This window comes from Macrosteles quadrilineatus, unplaced genomic scaffold (genome assembly GCF_028750875.1).
Source record: "Macrosteles quadrilineatus isolate MER2022 unplaced genomic scaffold, UCM_ALF_1.0 Scaffold_3__2_contigs__length_128488019, whole genome shotgun sequence".
In the NCBI taxonomy this organism is placed as follows: Eukaryota; Metazoa; Arthropoda; class Insecta; order Hemiptera; family Cicadellidae; genus Macrosteles; species Macrosteles quadrilineatus.
The window spans coordinates 109,989,415-110,008,763 of NW_026542596.1; the positions used below are offsets into that span (position 1 = coordinate 109,989,415).

At 37.7% G+C, this 19,349-nt stretch overlaps 1 protein-coding gene across 2 annotated transcripts; it reads left to right on the plus strand.

The window, feature by feature from the left end:
• The first annotated feature begins 3,910 nt into the window (after positions 1 to 3,910).
• Positions 3,911 to 9,075, plus strand: LOC128990175 (cytochrome b-c1 complex subunit 8). 2 transcript variants are annotated; one of them, XM_054412457.1, is made up of 3 exons: positions 3,911 to 3,983; positions 6,576 to 6,759; positions 8,892 to 9,075. In XM_054412457.1, exons 2-3 carry the CDS (start codon positions 6,585 to 6,587, stop codon positions 8,984 to 8,986), a joined length of 270 nt encoding a protein of 89 aa, XP_054268432.1. In that variant the 5' UTR covers positions 3,911 to 3,983; positions 6,576 to 6,584; the 3' UTR covers positions 8,987 to 9,075. The 2 variants fall into 2 exon arrangements, with proteins under 2 accessions (XP_054268432.1, XP_054268433.1); XM_054412458.1 differs by having other exon boundaries at positions 3,944 to 4,043.
• The last annotated feature ends 10,274 nt before the right edge of the window (positions 9,076 to 19,349 follow it).

The window sequence follows — 19,349 nt, forward strand, 5'->3', positions numbered from 1 at the left end:
AGACAAGTAGCCGCGTTTCGTCAAGTGCCCGTTCGATGGAATATTAAAAAATTGGACGTGGCAAAATTCAATGAAGCCATCTTACGAGGAACACCGGTGGTTCCCCCCGCAACTAGCGTGGCTCATGCAGAGGTGTTAGTTACATCCATGATGGGACTAATTGTCTCCGCTTGCGATGAGTCTATGCCTCGCGGAAGATCCCGGTGCAATAAGCGACCTGTGTACTGGTGGACTGCCGAGATTGCGGAATTGCGTCGGTCAGCATTGAGAGCCAGAAGACTTGCTACCAGGGCCAGAGAACCTGTAGACAGACGTCGTAAGTCGGATGCTTACAGAGTGGCTAGGAGGTCTCTTCGTCGAGCCATCCACCGGAGTAAACGTAGTTGCTGGGAGACATTAAGGGACGATATCGATTCCAATCCGTGGGGCTTGGGTTACAAACTGGTAACCAAGAAACTTGGCACCCGCTCTCCACCTTCCGTCATGGATGGGGCCACTATGGAGAGGATAGTCGAGTCCCTTTTCCCGGCTCACACGTTGCGCCCACTGCGGGATTTCGGAAGGGTGGATGACGTACCACTTTTCAGTCTTGGAGAGGTGGAGGCGGCCGTCCTATCCCTGAAGAACAATAAGGCTCCTGGACCCGATGGGGTACCCGGCGAAGTTCTCAAAAAGGTTTTGACTATTAACCCCTTGATCCTTTTGCGCATGTACAATGCCTGCCTAGTCGAAGGAGTTTTCCCCTCGTGCTGGAAAACAGCTAGGCTTGTGCTTGTTGGGAAGGAAAAGGGAGACCCAGACCTGCCATCCTCTTACAGACCTCTGTGTATGTTGGCTACGGCTGGAAAAGTCCTCGAGAAGTTGATACGTTCCCGACTGAATTCAGTCGTGGTCGCTGCGGGGGACCTGTCCCCTCGGCAGTATGGATTCAGGATGGGGCGATCTACGGTTGACGCTGTTGAAGAGGTGAAGCAAGCCGTGATGAGAGCTGAGGATTTTAACCACTACTCTCGAAGGGTTGTGCTGCTCGTCACTCTCGATGTGCGAAACGCATTTAATTCGGCGAGGTGGTACGATATGCTGGATGCTCTGGAGAACACCTTCCACGTCCCGGCATACCTCATGCGTATCATAGAGGATTATCTCCAGTTCCGCCTCCTCTTGTATGACACTACAGAGGGTCCACGGACGATGAGTGTCACTTCCGGTGCTGCCCAAGGTTCCATACTCGGCCCGGACCTCTGGAATGTCGCGTATGACAGCCTCCTGAGGTCTGAAATGCCTGAGGAAACTGTTTTGGTTGGGTACGCGGACGACGTTGCAGTTTTGATAGCTGCACGTAGCGTTGAGCTGGATCAGCTAAAGCTGAACCGAGTTATGCGTACTATAAGCGCATGGATGACAGACCACGGTCTCTCGCTTGCTTCGAGCAAAACTGAGATCGTGATATTAACAAAAAAACGGATTGACACCATCGTGCCGTTGAGGGTAGGGGCCGTTGAAGTCCAGACCGTTCGTTCTGCCAAGTACCTTGGGATTATGGTGGACAGCAAGCTTAGCTGGCGGGATCAGATTTTCCGTACGGCGGACAAGGCCGCTAGGGTGGTCTCCTCTCTTAGCCGGTTGATGGCCAATGTCGGAGGGCCTCGGTCCAGCCGTAGAAGGCTGTTAATGTCTTCTCTCCAGTCCGTACGGTGTTGAGGTGTGGGCAGACGCTCTAAATAAGGAGGTATATAGGATGCGGCTTACCCGAGTTCAGCGTCAGGCAGCACTAAGAGTTGCATCCGCCTACCGAACAGTGTCCGAACCCGCCGTCCTGGTGGTTGCTGGAGTCATCCCCGTCAAACTTTTGGCGGCGGAGAGAAAAGCAATTTATCAGCGCCGTGGGGAGGACGAGGCACGAACAGAGGAACGCACCCGCACCTACCAGCTGTGGCAGGAGGGCTGGGAACAGGAGACACGGGGACTCTGGACCAGGCGACTGATACAGCAATTCCAACCTTGGGTGGATCGGTGGCACGGAGAGGTGGACTTCTACCTCACCCAATTTCTGACGGGACAACAGGGTATTCTCCGCACCAACAAGCTTGACCTTGACCGGGATGCGGTGTAGGTCATAAAGTATCCAAATACCATAAACGGTGAGCCCTGAGGGCTTAGGTAACATGTTGGCCTGACTTGAAGTAATGTGACAAACAATTCCAGGTCTGTGTCCAACAGAGTAGAGGGGGTTTTTTAGTAAGTAGTCTGCGATAGATTCAGGAGTCTCACACTACAGGCTGGCTACCTGTGTGCGTAAAAGCATTTTCCCTCCTCTCCCTTAAAAAAAAGTACATACCTCACAACTACATATACCCTACATCTACAGTACAAATTAATACAACTTAAAAATTCCCATCCACTCAACTTCATTTTCCCAACATCACCTTCTGTACAATGGAATTAAACTTTTTAACCAACTTCCTCAATGTCTAAAGCTGGAGACTAATCTATTCAGGTTTAGGAGAAAACTTAGAAAAACATTTTGGTTAAAAATGATTGCTACAGATCAGCGATTTTTCCGCTGGCATGTAGTCAGTGATTTATGTCCTGTTAGATTTACTAGAAGGTAAAATTGTTTTAGTTGGTAGAGTTTTTTTTTCATATTTTATCTTTTGTACATTTCATTGTAAACTTGACTATTCCAATAAAATGTAAGTTTGAAATAAAGAACTTATGACTTATATCAATAACCCTGTAAATTAAAAATCTATTTCTGTACATTTAAAATATAGTCAATATTTTCATAGCTCAGTAACTAAGCTTTTGTATTCTTAAATACACAAAAAATACCATTAGCTGCCTCCGAACAAAACAGCTCAGCTGAGTTACAACACTACTTGCCACGTTGCCACTTCGAGTACATGGCCGAGTGCCGTTTGCCTAAACACTTTGACGAGGGTCATTTTACAGCCTGAGGCCTGGTCGGGTCTATGCGAGGGGGTTGGCGGGGTACTTTTGTGAAAACATTTGTGTGTTGCTATAAACTCACCCCTACCCCAGCACTGCCAATAACCAATACCCGTATGTTTTAGTTCGGCTAGTAGCAACCCGTCCGTGCACACATAAGTTTTGGCCGAACTGTATCAGTGACCGGTTCCACGGTGCAGTGCGTATGGGGGTGGAAAGATCGACTAGGGGGGATGAGCGAAATTTGTTTTAGGGATAACATGAAACTGTTATTACCTGACCTAACCACACTTGCTGATTATGAAAAACAATGAATACAGGTTTACTGATCAAATCGATATTAATTTTCAATCAATATTAGGGTAGCCCAGTTAAAAAAACCGTACCTGGTCTCCGTTACATCCTGCCTACTAATACCCGTCCCCTGAATCACTCTAACACTCTGGGGTCCTGGGGAGTCAAAACGGCACTCGGGAGCCGGACCTATCCTACGGTTTAACGGTTTTGACGGTTTATAACCCCTCACGGCAAAGAATAGAATGGTACTTGCTCCGTTTCCCGCCACTTCGATGGCCGGAACCTGGAGATTAAGTGGCCATGAAAAAATGCCACTGTTATAGAAAATACATAAATAAAAATAGTAGAAATTGAAAACTGTAGACAGAGTAGCCACAATTTATTCTCTTCCAGTTCTGTCGTTCTGTACACACACTCATGATGACTTAAGGGAACGCAAATTGCCATAAGCTACGATTTTTTTGGGGTTTAAACACATTTTCCCCACATTCAAAAAACTTGTTAGAGGCCAAATCAAGTTTAATTTTTTTTTCAAACATGCATGAACCTTTATTATACAAAATAATGCTGTGGCAGTCCGAAAACATAAAATTATAATTATAATACACAAGAAATATATTAGTAGTTTGCGTAACATTGACAGAGGAAAACTCTATGTCGTTAAAGCAGATTCATTCCTTCTTCCTTGTCTTCGGACAAAAAATCTCTGGAAGGAAGGACGTTAAAAGTCATTCACGGTAATATCTCTTATTAATAATTATTTCTGTTATAAGACTTTTAATTCATATTATTTTATTGTAAGTATATATTTTTACGTGCGCAAGTATAATAACTAGTATAATAATGATTTAGGTTATGGAAAGAAGGGCATTGTGGTATTGATCGTGACCAATTAGGCCTAATTCTGTAGGCTATGCACCTGGGCCTACACTAATTTAAAAACCTATAATTTACTTAATTAAAACATATATTTTTGTAATATACTGATGCATTAGATTCTATTTAAGAATCCTCTCAATTCTTCTGCACTGATATCTTAAGTCAATTGCCATAAAAACTGCATTGGAAGGTTCTTTAGTTAAACAAACCATAGATAAAACATAGTCCCTTATCCTATGGTTAACACGTTCGCTACTGAGCGTCGCATATATGCGACGCCGCGGTCTTTGCCACAGACCGAGGTATACATTTCAATCTTACACATAGACCGGCTGTCACTTGGATAACATGTACACACAGACCACGGGCGAAAACCTGTAAAACAGTGATCATTTACATTGTAATGCGCTACAATAGTGTTTGTAAATAAATTGTTCTTGTTTTTTTTGTATTTTTTATAACCTTTTGTAATGTCGCATATTTGCGACGCCCGGTCTACAGCGAAAACAATAGTGAAAATTATCATAGTTTTCTTAAAATAGACTAAACGTCGCATATATGCGACGGCTCATTTTTTTGTGTTTTAAGGTGAAAGTAAGTAAAAAAATAAACAGATTATTCAAGAACAGTTTATAACTGAACAAATATAAAAGCTAGGTACACAGGATAATGCAGCATACATACATACAGTGATGCAGAAAAGTAAAGACCACTTTTTCCTACTATTATATGACGTCACCAATCATCATATCCACAGACCAAGCGACGCAGTTGTGCGTCAGACATCTCTGTAGACCACTGCAGGGAATTCAGTGCCTTCAAATAGACCACTACAAAGATATAAGCATTTTAATAACATTAGAACCCCGACGCAAATATGCGTCGGCAGTCTATTTTAATATGACTAGCCGTCGCATATATGCGACGGCAGTCTATGGGTAGAAACCGGCCGTCGCATATGTGCGTCGCTGGTCCATGTGAATGGAAAATTTCGTACTATTGCAGTAGCGAACGTGTTAAACCTATCTATGTTGTAACTTAGGCTTAGGCCTTCAGTCCTAACATTTTTAAATTTTTTTTATATAAAGGCAGTTGACTTTTTTACCTGATAGATGTAGGTGGGTAAGTAGCTCTAGGATTAATTTGATTCTTTCATTGATAAGTTACCTACTATTAGGAGACTGGACATTAGATTTGTTTACTTTGAGTCAGATGTAAAAAATGACAAACGTATTTGGCCTAGAGCCAAAATAGGTCGGTTAAAAATCAGTTTACTTGGGAAACCGTAGACTTTGAACACAGAATGTAGATTTTCTAGCTGAGCAGAACCTGGCCTTGATCAAGGATAAGGCAGAAAATCATTCAAGCTTGAGCTGATTTTCTCAATTAGTCCTACTCAATACAAGTATATATTATAGTAATACCCAATTAAAAAAGTATCAAAAAAGTAAAAGCTTTAGCCTAATGTCCGCTAGCCAAGGATCACACTCATGAGATTGAAAGATACGCTTTTGCTGCAATCGCAGATGTAGACGACAAAATTACCCCGCAGGTGACGACGATGTCTCTGCGGCCGCGGGAGATGTTTAATATTTTGCCGCGATTGTGGAAGACAATAATGGTGACACACGACGCAGGAGACATTCATTTAGTAAACTCTCTCTTATCCGGACACCTTTTAACCGGACATCGGATTAACCGGACTGCACTTGGCAGAATTGACATCTCTTTAACCGTACAATTTTTATCAGCACTTCGGTTTAACCAGACTAGATTGGCAGGAAGTGGGCGGTACTGAAACGACTGTTCTCGTGGGAAAGAATTAAGACCAGTGATCACATGTCTAATCAATCAATGGTCTCCTAGATTTGAGTCAAATACTGTATACAGTATGCATTTAAAAAGTCCGTTATAACGATTTTGGGGACATCGGTTTAACCGGAAAACCCATCATCCGGCGGACTGGCCTAGGCCCCGAGGAATCCGCATAAGAGGGAGTCTACTGTACTAACTTAGATGATGATGTTGTTATTTGGTGATGTGCTAGGTTTGGTTGCAATCACGGTAAGACTATGATACGGTAATGTTTCCATCACTACGGAAAGTATTCACGATTTTGCCGCGATCATGGAAGACGATGATGATGTCTGTGTGCCTTGGGAGATGCCGTGCCAAGCTTAGTACAAGTTTAGGCGGAAATACCTGTGATAATGTTAATTTTTTTAAAGATTATTGGGAGAGGGTGACCCTGGTGAACTAACTTGCGGGGGGTGGGGGGCACAGACTGTTATCGCCGCCACTGACTTTGGATCAAGTCTACAAGCTTTGACCGTAAGATTTTCAATGGATCAATGACATTTCACTAGTGATATGAAACCAGTGACACTTCCGTAAATTATTTAATAAATCCTGTCATCCACATTTTCTAATGAAGTCATATTTGTTTTCAGAAAGCAATCATGAGACAGACACTGACATTATTGGGTAAACACTTCGGTGAGTTAGCAACCGTGCGAGGTATCATCACCTACAAGCTCAGTCCGTTCGAGCAGAGGGCTTTTGCTGGAGCCATCTCGCAAGGTCTCCCCAACATCTTCCGTAGGATCAGGGCAAAGCTCTTTATTGTCGCACCCCGTAAGTTTGCATCTGGTCAAGTTTTGTTATGCAGGTAGTGAAATGTGTAATTAAATTTAAAAGTTCAACAAGGCCAATATGTAATAAATTATTTTAATCCACAAGCGCTTTCAGAAACTATGTTTCCATCGTCAGGCTGTGTTTAAACTGATAGGCCTACAAAAGTAAATATTTACAATTATAAATTAATTTAAAGTAAAGTTGAAACAGATGATGTAGAGGATATTGGAAAAATATATGAAAAAAATAATCTTTTGATATTTGGATATATTACAGTGTTTTTCTTGATGTAATTATTTTAAGTAATTCCGAGTTCAGAATTGGGCCGTCTTCATTATTTAACAAATAATTTTGATCTGTTTTTTCTATAAAATAAGATTCCCCTGCATTAAGATGTTGAGGTTTTATAATTTGTTTCAAAAGTTTAAGGTTTCCCAAATTGAAAATGTGTCCTGTATTAATACTGTGGCTAGCAAGAGCTCTGATTTTTCACGTCTTCTGTATTTTGTATGAGCTTGGTTCTTTGAATCTGGTTTGGATTTTTCTTTTTGTTTGGCCGATATATTTCATGTTACACAATCATTTTACAATTAATTTCATTATTCCAGACATGTCAAATTTTGATGGTTTTTCTTTAGGATTGCCTAATTTTGATTTCAGTACCGGTAGGTTAATAGGTCTGAAAGTTAAATTTTGTGATGTTTTATTCTTAAAAATGTTCTTAATATTAGGCTACTTGCAAATTTTGAGATGTATGTTATACCTACCAATCAAATTCTTTTTTTTCTTTTCTGAAATATGGGTACCTAGTTCTCTGATTTTTATGTTTTTTTTTTCTTAATTTGGATTGTCTTAACATGTTGTCGCAACTAAAATAGTAGCGCCCCTTTGCAATATATACAGGGTGACCACCAACCGGGAAATCCGGGAATTAAGCGTGATTTTTTGAACCGGGAATTATGTGTGCATTTTGTATTTCTACCTGGAATTTTCAATTTACCGCGATGGCGCATGACAACAGTGACGTTTCCGTGACCACGGGAGACGATAATATGTCTCCACAAGGCCGCGAGGGATGATCAGAACTTTGCCGCGATCGCTTGAGATGATGATAATGTCTAAACGACCGCGGGATATGATCATGATTTTACCGCGATCGCGCAATACGACAATCAGATCTACAGAGCCGCGATATAATCAGAACATTGCCGCAATCACAGAAGACGAAGATAATGTCCACACAACCGCGGAAAACAGTCAGAAATTTGCCACGATCACGGAAGACGATAATGATCTCCACATAACTGTGGGATGTTATTAACATTTTGTTGTAATCGCGGGAGACAATTACGATGTCTTCACGACCGCGGGAGACGATTACAGTGTCTACAGGATCGCGGTAGTTACAATAATGATTTCTACTCTACACGGCTGCGAGGGATGATCAGAATTTGACCGCAATCACGCAAGACGATGATAATGTCCACTCGACTTCGGGAAAGATCAGAATTTTGCCTCATTTGCGAAAGACGATGATGCTCTCCAAACAACCGCGGGAGATGATTACCATTTGCCGCAATGGCGGGAGAGGATGACAATGCCTCACGACCACGGGAGGCGATGATGTCTTCATGGCTGTGAGGGATTATCAGAATTTTATCGTGATTAGGCAAGAAGATGATAATGTCCACACGACCCCGGAAAAATATTAAAATTTTGCCTCATTCGCGGTAGACGGTGATAATCTCATCACGACCGCGGGATGTGTTCATATATTGCCGCGGTCAAGGAAGACGATAACACAGAAAACATACGATAATTATGTCCACACATCCGCTGGAAATAGTCAGAACTTTGCCGCGATCGCGGGAGACGGACGATGATGACGTATATATACAACCGCAGGAAATAATTAACATCTTGCCACATTTGTGGGAGACTTCTACACGGCCACAAGGGATTATCAGTTTACCGCGATCGCATGCAAAAACGGCCACAATTTTTTTTATTTTTCCAATATTTTTGGCGCCCCCCATAAAAAGCCATTTGCCTCGCGCCCTAGGCACGTGCCTACCTTGCCTATTCAGTAAATCGGCCCTGTACCTTCTTCAAAAAGTTTTTTTTTGTTTCAGCTTTCATGCTCGGCTACTTGGTCTACACAGAAAATGAGAAAATCCACAAGAAGTTGATGAGGAAAAACCCCGACGACTTCAAGGATGACAAATAGACAACCAAGGAAACCCAATGTAGATTACTATAATGTGAATATTGTCTCAAATTTGTGCTTGAGTTAAAATAAATTATTGTTTACTGTTACAGTTGTTTTTAATTAAATTTAGAAAAAAAACAATTAATTATGAAATTAATGCTGTGAAGCATCTGTCCAATATATCAATTATCAATTATTGAGATGGGGACGCCACCTAGGTGCGTATTTTAACTCAAATATGAGTGAAGGATGAGTGTAGAATGGTGTGAGATGATCTGTGTAGCTTTGTTACCGACTAAGATCAGCTGTTTCATTAGTCAGGATCATTTATTTAAAGCCCAATGATCAGGAACAGCTGGGTCCAGTTTCGAACCTTCAAAAAGCTACTGACTTTTCTCAGGATCGAACCGGCGACCTTTTGATTACTAGGCAAGCACTATAACCACTCAGCTACCCAGGCATGCTATAATTATAGAAATTACTCAGAAAGAGAGCAAATTACTACCCATATATAAAATGCAACACATGAAAATAATGATGATAGCAAATACTTTAATACTTTTTCAATGAAATGGCGACCATACAAAGTAGGTATTTTAAGCCAAGTATGAATGGAGATGAGTGTAGGATGAGTGGCGCGATCTTTAAGTCTTGTTAGTAACTAAGGCTGACTTATTCCTTTGACTCAGCTTGCTGTTAATTAATAGCCTATACAGCTAATGGCAACGAAGGGACTTACAGTTTATAGTGGAATCTGAACCACATGTTTGCTATTATCTCTATCTAAATTAGATACTAAACCAAAAAATAATTTTATCTTTAACCATATTTGGAAATAAATTACAGATTGTCCTGTCTACAGCAGAAATTTGTTTTCGGAATATATTTCAAAAGTGGATAAATCAGTACTCTTGTGGTGTACTTAACTGTTAAATGTAACTAGCTGTAACCCGCGGGCTTTGCCCCGTTTAACTTCTTAATTTTCAAGATTATCTCGTTCGCATGGCTCAATCACGTCCTGGTTGAAGTTTGTTCGCTACGCTCACTCACCTTTAGGTTGGAGCTCGTTCGCTACGCTCACTCACCTTTAGGTTGGAGCTCGTTCGCTGCGCTCACTTGCCTTCAGGTTAGCTCGTTCGCTACGCTAACTCGCCTCCAGGTTGAAGTTCGTTCGCTACGCTCACTCACCTTTTGGTTGCAAATAAAAGAAATAATAGTGCTGCACCCTGTTGGTAATCCTTGTAACTTTAATGCTATTGAACATCATAGAACAGAACCAACTTGTTTAATTGAAACAGCTGTTAAGATTCAATAATTCCATTTCTCATAAGGTTAACATGGGAAACTCCAGAGCCACTGGGGCGGAGCCCGAAAGGATTTTTGAAATAAGAATATGCCTATATGTTAATCGGGAATGTGAGCTATAATCATGCCAAATTTCAGCCCAATCCGACCAGTATTTTTCGAGTTTACTTTTCCCATACACACATACAGCAACCACCTCTTTTTTATAATATTAAATGTAATAACAATTAGTCTTCCCTCCCTTATCATCTATTGACCACAGACTGAGGGACAGAACGTAGTTCAGATTCAGATTGTGCTTATGTTTGTCACAAACCTGAATGTGACAAGGTCTTACGAGTAATTAAGGAGTCACAGAAGCCAAGTTACAATAAGGTTGGCTATGATTGGGAATGATAGTATAAATATACTATAGTTTATCTAAACTAGATTTGGTAATAAACATGTTATTTTTTCCTGTATTGTAGTGATTGGTGGAAGCTTTTAGTGTTGTATTTCAAAATTATTGATCAGCAATAAACTGACAAAAAAGTGTAGTGTTCTACTCATCTCACTCTTCAAAGTTAGTAGTTATTCTATGGTAGTATTTATTTGCCATACCGCTTTGACATCAGCAACTGAGACCCAAGAGCACATAGCCCAGTCAATGAATGCAATAAAACACCCTTTTTCGCAACTAAGTGGTGGAAAGCTTGATTTTTGCCCGAATTATCGTGCCAATGGACACATATATAAATTTGAACAGATGGTGTTTTTGAACTCTCAAGAACGAAAAAGTAAATTGATCCTGGGTCCAGGTCATACTATGAGACCTATAGTAATAGCTTATTCCCTATATGGAAAATTCGTTAAAAGTTTGGCGAAGCTCAGAAAACCTAACTAGACTCAGAAAAGAACGTCTAAATTTTGTGAACGGTTGTTGAACTCAATATGTTTGTCACTCGACTGTCTGTGTGCTTCATTTTGGTGGGTACGTGAATAGGTCTACTGTGTAGTGATGCTACCTATCGAGCTCTTTTATAACCACGTCAACAAACACTCACGCTCAGAAGATTGTCTGATACTGTACCTTCATTACTTGAATTTTAATATGGAACTATGTTTTCTAATTTAATTTTCACTGGGAAAAGTGTCCAGAGTACTATTAAAGAATGCCTTTTTCTTTTACAAGTTGAATGTAGAATGCCAATTTATTCTCTATTATACATTCCCCTTAATTTAGGCAGTTCATTGTTGTGGTCTAAGACATGTCTATGAAATTGACACAATGTGTAACTATGTACCTATCTGTTAGTTATTGACGTTCAACATGCATTGCGTCATTGCGATATTGTGTTCAATGGTAAGAACCAAGCTATATCGTTCTCCAAAACATTACAGTTTGTTCTCTACTTTTTGTAGTAAACTAACTGCAATACCGTAATTCGCTCTCTTTTGTGGGATGGATTCTAAACAATTTCGCAATGTTTTCGCTTCAAGGGAGCCGGGTACATATTTGACCTAGACCAGGAAATCTCGTTTTTTCACTACTGTAACCGAATAGCCCCATTCTATGCTATTCTGTTTAATATACCAATTATGTGATCTAATGCTACATAATTGTTCACACAAATAATAATTGAGCGAAGCGAAGCTCTTATACAGTATTACACTCCTGCTTTTACTCCTGAACTGCTGAAGCGATCTGCACGAAATTTAGCACAATCATAGTAACAAACCATGGGAAGGTATACATAAATCTGAAATGATACAAATCGGACAATAGGGGTTTTCGCTATGTGAATTAAAACTTTTAGAAATTTAACATGGGCCTTATGGGTTAATTGGTCACCATGACACTATTTGTGAGATAACAATAAAAGGGTAAACAAAAAACTTAATTGGAACTACCACGTTAATCAAAAACTGTCCCAAGGTTATGCACGCCTTGCAAAGCTTTTCCCTTTAATCAATAGGAAATCTACTCTGAAGCCAGCTTGTACAGTTCTAATCTACAAATCAATAATTCGGCCCTTGATTACATATGCATCTCCTATCTGGGGATTAGCTATATCAAAAAACAAACTCTTCAAAATTCAAGTGATTCAAAACAAAATTCTAAGAATAGCGCTGAATGCTCCCTGGTTTGTTAGAAACAGGCATATACATGAAGAACTAGGAGTGGAGTCTATCTCGGCCTTTATTGAAAAAACCACCTCAAAATTTCTAAAATCTTTAAACGATGTTCCTGGTGCATTAACTTTTCATCTTGGTGAAGCAACTGAGAACAGGAGGCTACGTCGAAGGCTCCCTCAAGATCTATTGGATGAATGAAGCCTAAAGACGATTAAATTATTCTCTAAATTAATTATGTTACAGGGTGTACCAGGTTTGGGCGAACCCACGATGTTATTATAGTTAATTTCTTTTTAATTTTGTTAACACTTCTGTGTATAATGTCTACATTGAACCAGAACTAAATGCTGTAAAAAAAAAACAATAAAAGGGTAAACAAGAGCTGCAACATATGGTAACCAACGAATCATCTAAAATAGCACATTACAAAAATACCGCAAAGTGAAAAAGGAAGAACATTCGGATTAATTAATACCATTGAACATAATTTGCTACCAAATGAATACCTAACCAATAATTTAGTGTCGCCAGATTTAGACTAGCTGTGTAGATGCACAATTGACTTTAAATTTCTCCAAATAGCCATTTCATTTATGTGAACCAAATATAGGCCGACCATTGAGTTTGGATACAGCAATTATACTTTTCATGACATTTGGATACTGCAGGCACTCTATGTGAATCAAATAAACCATTGACTTAGGATAGGTACTGCAAGTAGACAATTAAGCCTATTGCATCATCATGCTAGCTCCGCTCAATATATTGCATGCAGACAACTGCATTGTATACATAGTATTAGGTAATTTGTTCACAGCAAAATAAGGAGGTAAGATACAAATAATACTGTCACTGGCGTAGGTCTACCCGTTACTCGAAGTCGAGCGATTGTCAAGTATTAAAGGAGTGAATACAAAATAAATAATTCTCACAATAACTTAATTTTAATTATTTAGCTAGAATTAGCGAATTAAATATTAAGTCGGAAACTTCTGGAAATACTCTCTCTGATGATAATATATTTTTATTAGGTACGATTTATTGTAAATATTTTATTATATTATAGGAGCTGACCTTGTTTATTAGTGTTTTATAAAAGTAGTTTTAGCCCTTCCAAGAATACTTATACTTTCAGCCACATACATGCAGTTGTGAAAATTCAGGGGAGGTAATATTAGCTATTAGCTGGTAATATTCAACCCTTGCTATGGACTGGCCCTGGGCTCTGAAAACTGTAAAATCTAAAGGTAAAACTACAGAAAATTGAGTTATCTAACATTTAAATTCCGATTAGTTATTAAAAAATATACAATGGGAACTCTTTCTAACGGATTCAAATTTACTTTGGGTATCAGAGTCTGTTAAACAATCTTATGTACACTCGTAGTAGACGTAATGATTGAATTCCTAATTAAACAGTTACACAATCATGCTTAGATTGTGTTCCTAGTTGCTTGTTTGCATTAGAAACATTGAAAACAAGTTGGAAGCATCGATATATCGATAGTTGGAAGTAGTTTTGAGAGATTATCTCTCTGTCATGAAAACTATTCTCGTTTAGTAAATTAGTTTACTGTTTACTTAATGGTGCAATATGACGAAAAATTTATATTATTACAAGGGTAAAAGTGTCTTTTAAACTCTCGCTCATTTTCCGACCTCGGCTTCGCCTCGATAGTAAAACTTGAGTTCGGGTCGAAAAGTCACATTACTCCCTAGTGATGAAATATACTATTAGTTTTCACTAATTCATAAATTGTATATATTAATTCTAGTACCGTTTTTAGGCATACTCTGTGATCTGAAGATAGAATCATACTCCAGTACCCCTACCTGCAGTGACTTAAACAATAGACTATGATACAAATCTCTGAAACTCTTTATTTAATACTACAGACAAGGGAATAATAAGACTAACAATAAAGCGTTGGCCTACAAGCTTGCCGACTATGAAAATGGGGTTCATTCTCGTAAATGCTATTTCGTAAAACGAGGGTGTCTAGTAATTTGTTAAAATGCGGCTGGATATTCAAGTATCTTCCTCTTTTCATTACACATTCCTCCATGGAGACAGATTGGCGAGTCGTGAGCCGAATCGTAAACCATCTGGCTTGTGATCACATCTCTCTTCCTTTTACTTCATTCCGGATTGTAATTGTAATCATCAATACTTGAACAGAACGTAATCTTCACTTTTTACAACAACTACAGCAATATTGTACGTGTAATTAGTTAATATTCTCTTATATTCACTAGATTATAGGTTAGTTTTTGTTAATAACAATTAGTCACGGTATTAAAATTAGGCGTTCACAATAATGTTATGTAAAACAGCTAGAATTGGTGGGGTGTTGAGAAACATCAGCAATCTACATGTTATTGGTGTGGGCTGCAATGTGTTCTGAATTCACTGTTCGTCAATCACCGTGAATTCATTATTTTATTTGTGTTTTTAGCGAATTTCCCTATAGGGAAGTAGCTGTTACTGTAGGTGGCTCGGTAAGACCTGGGTCCAGGACCGGTTTACTTTTTCATTTTGGTGACCCCCAGATATATAACACTATTCGTTCGAATTTTTATAAATGTATATACGTCCGTGAACGCACAAAAATAACATGAGTAATTTTTGTCTGATTGTGATTAAATTTGGCCTGAAAATGTATTGTTGGATAAATTGAATGAGTTTGCAAACTATCATTATCGGGCCATGGGAACGGGGTTTTATGGAGTAAAATGAGTTTTTCTCATTTTCGACCCTAAAACATAAAAGTTACCAATTTCCTTTCAAACCATATTGAAGAGCTTAAAAGACAAATAATTTATCATATTGAAGTGTTATTGTACAGTTATTGGTTACGGATAAAATTTAAAAAAATGTAAATTTTAAATTCCCAAGTTATTTTTATGGAATTATAGTTGACTTGTTTATTGATATGTTTTGATCAAACATGGTAAACTTATTTATTTTTTATTATGCTATTAATATTTTACAAAAACCACACTTTATTACCCTCCCTGAAGCAGCAAACCTGGGTACTCGTTAAACCTAATCTAATTCAAATATATTTAATTGGAAATCCAATCAGGCAAAATGAAATTCCCTTAGTCTGCAGGTTTGCTGCGGTGGGGGTATTTTGTAACAGCGTCAATTTTTTTGCAATTTAAGCTGAGTATTATAGTAGAATGCAGTTGGATGTCTTATGTACAGTAGTTATATGTGAGGCTAAACCACGAGACTCTTTATCCAAAACCATTAATGAAAAGTCCAATTATGAAGAGAAGCAGAGCTCAGTTTTACCAATCAAAAAACTACCAAGTCTTCTCAGGTCTTAACCAGCTACCTTCATCTTAGAAGGCTGTAAGCATTCAGGTACTAGCTAAAAAAATAATATTCTTATTATAATAGACACAGGTATCTTGAGCTATGTCTTACATAAAGTAAATAAAAATGAGTCTAATAACACATGAAACATATATTTACACTTGTCCTATACTCCACGATTACTAGTAATCGTGCTATACTCTAATACGCGCTATGTCTGTCTGTCTGTGATATATTTCGAAATCCACCGGAAGCATTTTGACTACATTTTCGAATTAGCGACATAGCCCTAAAAACGTGATTGGCAACAGCCACTACTTGAAGAAATTTCGTATTTCGCCACACTTATTTGAAAACTTACAAATTTAACGATTGGCCTCATGGTGGAAGGAAAATACAGTATTTTCCTTCCACCGTGGATTGGCCTTAAAGTTGGTTGAACAAAATAACAAGCCAAAAGTAAACAAAAGACTTGTAACATGTGTTTATAACAAGAAATCCACAATATACTAGCAAATAACAAAATACAGTCCAAAGGGTAAAACATCAGTTATAACTATTAAGCAAAGATTAATGAAGATTACTCAATAGTATTTTTGTTTAATTGCAAACTTTAAAGTTATTTCATAATTGTTATTATTTAAGCGATCTAATGTTTATGGTTCGTAAAACAAATTTGCTTTATATATTATAAAATTTCTGTTTACGATATTGTTTTAACTATTGAACCTAATTAATTATCAACCGAGCGAGACTTGGTCCCCCGTTTCCACTGTTTTATCAAAACCGTAGATACCATAATGTCCCCGCCGCAGCAACCCTGCAGATTTAGCGAATTTCCATTGACCTGGCTGGATTTCCACTAAAGTATCCTCATTTTAGGTCAGATCTATTTCCTAACTAAATAATATTAATTTAATGAGTAGTAAACTTATTTTTGCTGCTACGGGATATGTTTTATTGGTTTTTATTGATAACTAAAAGTACCTAGTTACTTATAAATACCCCCGCCGCAGCAAACCTGCCGACTAAGCGAATTTCCATTTGTCTGAATTGATTTTCAGTTAAATATATTTTAATAACATTAGGTTTAACGAGTACCTAGGTTTGCTGCTACAAGGAAACTAATAAAGTGTTTTTGAGTAAAATATTGATAGCTTAGTAGAAAATAAATAAATTTGCCAAGTTTGATCAAAATATATTCATAAACAAGCAAACTACAACATTTGACAATATTCTCCATAAGAATAACATGGGAATTTTAAATTTACATTTTTTTAAATTTTCTCCGTTAATAATAATCAAACAAAAATACTTTTATATACTAAATTATTTGTTTTTTTAAGCTCTTTAAAAAGGTCTAAAGAGAAATTGGGAAATTTTGTGTTTTGAGGGTCAAAAGTGAGAAAAACCAATTTTTACCCCATAAAACCCCCCGTAAAGCCCCGTTCCCATGGTCCGATCGTGCTGGTTCGCGAACTCATTCAAGTTTATCCCGCTTTACACCTTTAAACCAAATTTCATGAAAATCGGACAAAAATTACTCAAGTTATCGCGTTCACGGACGTATATATATATATATATATATATATATATATATATGTCTATATATATATATATACATATATAAAAATTTGAACAAATAGTGTTTTTGGCCTCTGGGGACATCAAAATGAAAAAGTAAATCGGTCCCGGGTCTAGGTCTTACCGTGCCACCTACGGTAATAGCTACTTCCCTAGGGAAATTCGCTAAAATGTGTTTAAAAAATATAAATTATAAAACTTAAAACGGCCACCATTTTGAAATTTCAAATTGTACCAAGGCACCCTCGAGTTATTTTTTCTAAACACAGGTCTCTTTTACCTTAAAATACATTTTAAGTTTCAGAACGATCGGACGAATTAAATAGAAAAAAGTCAAAGAAAAAATTGGTGAATATCTGGATAACGATGCGATTTTGGATAACAATTCATCCTTGATTTTCTCTGTATTTTGAACCTTGGAATATTTTTTTGGAATCGGCTCTTTACTTACCCAATCTGAGGAGAACTATCTAGGTGTCAAAGAACTCTCTCGAATAGATTATAGAAGATAATCCATTAGTGCAGTAATTTTAGATTCACTACTGTACCAAGAAATTTGTAGGTTACTTTGTATATCAAAAAATGTAAAAAGTAATTCTCTGTGAAGTACCTATTTAAAATAAATATATTTTGTGATATAATGCTAAGTGAATACATTGCGTTGCTCTGCTTATATTTCATCCTGAATGCAAGATTATACAAGTACGAAATGCATTACTTTTCAACATGGCTTCTATTTAAAATATCTGTGTTTGAATTTAAAAAAGAGCCAACAGCTTTATCAGGTTTATATTTCACTCACAAATTCTATTTATTAAATCTTGTTACCAAATCTGCAAATATTGTCTTAAACGTGTCCGTAAACCCATTACAAATAATGATGGGCCATAAAACAGGAGAAAACACACTAAAGGACCATTAATTCTGGATAATGTCGCCCTCTAGCTTCTGGACTTTAAACATATGTCTTTCTTGTCCGCCCCTACTAGGCCTGATTTATAAAATGTAAATGTCGACAACGGATGCCAAAGCGATATAAAAATAATGTAAATAGTTTAGCTCGATGAATATGCAGCAGATCCACCAATCTAGAGCAGAAAAATTAGATTCATTAATCATTTAAATTTTTTACAAAGTCTATACAGCCCTGTGTATAATCTGTTTTTCGAATGTTGTTCTTCGAATTATTCACTTTGATGTTAATGAGCTTAACAATATTTAGTGCGGAATCATTTAAAACATTTTATAGTTTATATTTTAATATTTAATGTTGTTATAAGCCATTGCAAATATTAGTGCTGATTTACTTGCTTTCGTATACCCTGGCCACGTTGAACAACAAGAACTATATTAAATACAAATTTTGTAGTATGCGACAAAAGCAGGACCCGCAAATATTAATAGTTTTAAAAAGTTAAGCAACGATCCCAACAGGTAAACAACACTGCATTTTACTTCTACTCCACTAAACACACGCATAGTTGTTTATACATTTATAGTTAGTACGAAGAAAAATAAATTATACATTGAAATACAATAATTCTAACGTAGCCATGTATTTATGATTATATCCAATTATACAAGTGCGTAATGTAAAATATTAGTGGCAGTCTTTATCTTTTGTTAATATACGAGTTATGAAACTGCTACGACAAGAGGATGTGATATATTTGTGCTGCTAGTGTTCTAGCACTTCAACCATGCAGTAAAACGTACAGTTTAAAGTTTATTTAGTGCAAATAATATTTAGTTTACATTAGCATACATTTTGCGTAGCTGGACATACAACATTTTGAAAAAGGCACAGAGTTTCCAAAGGATGAAAAATAAACTTGAATCATCCATAGTCAATTCCTATGCTTCATTCCTATGCTGTCAGTAAGTAAATTCCATATGTTCTTCATATTAATTGTTCAATCAATAACATGCTATTCAAGGAACTGTGGAGGAGTCAGCTGATGGCCGTTGCTATAGAGATTACATTACTTTATAAATATTTACTATGAACCGTAAACAACAGGTTATCATTTCCTAAACGTCATTTATAAGTTTACA

What these genes read in the sequence shown, in the direction of transcription:
- LOC128990175 (XM_054412457.1), top strand. Translation starts at nt 6,585, where the DNA reads ATGAGACAGACACTGACATTATTGGGTAAACACTTCGGTGAGTTAGCA. An exon ending in GCTCTTTATTGTCGCACCCC is followed by an intron (nt 6,760 to 8,891) that starts GTAAGTTTGCAT and finishes TTTTTGTTTCAG; the next exon opens with CTTTCATGCTCGGCTACTTG.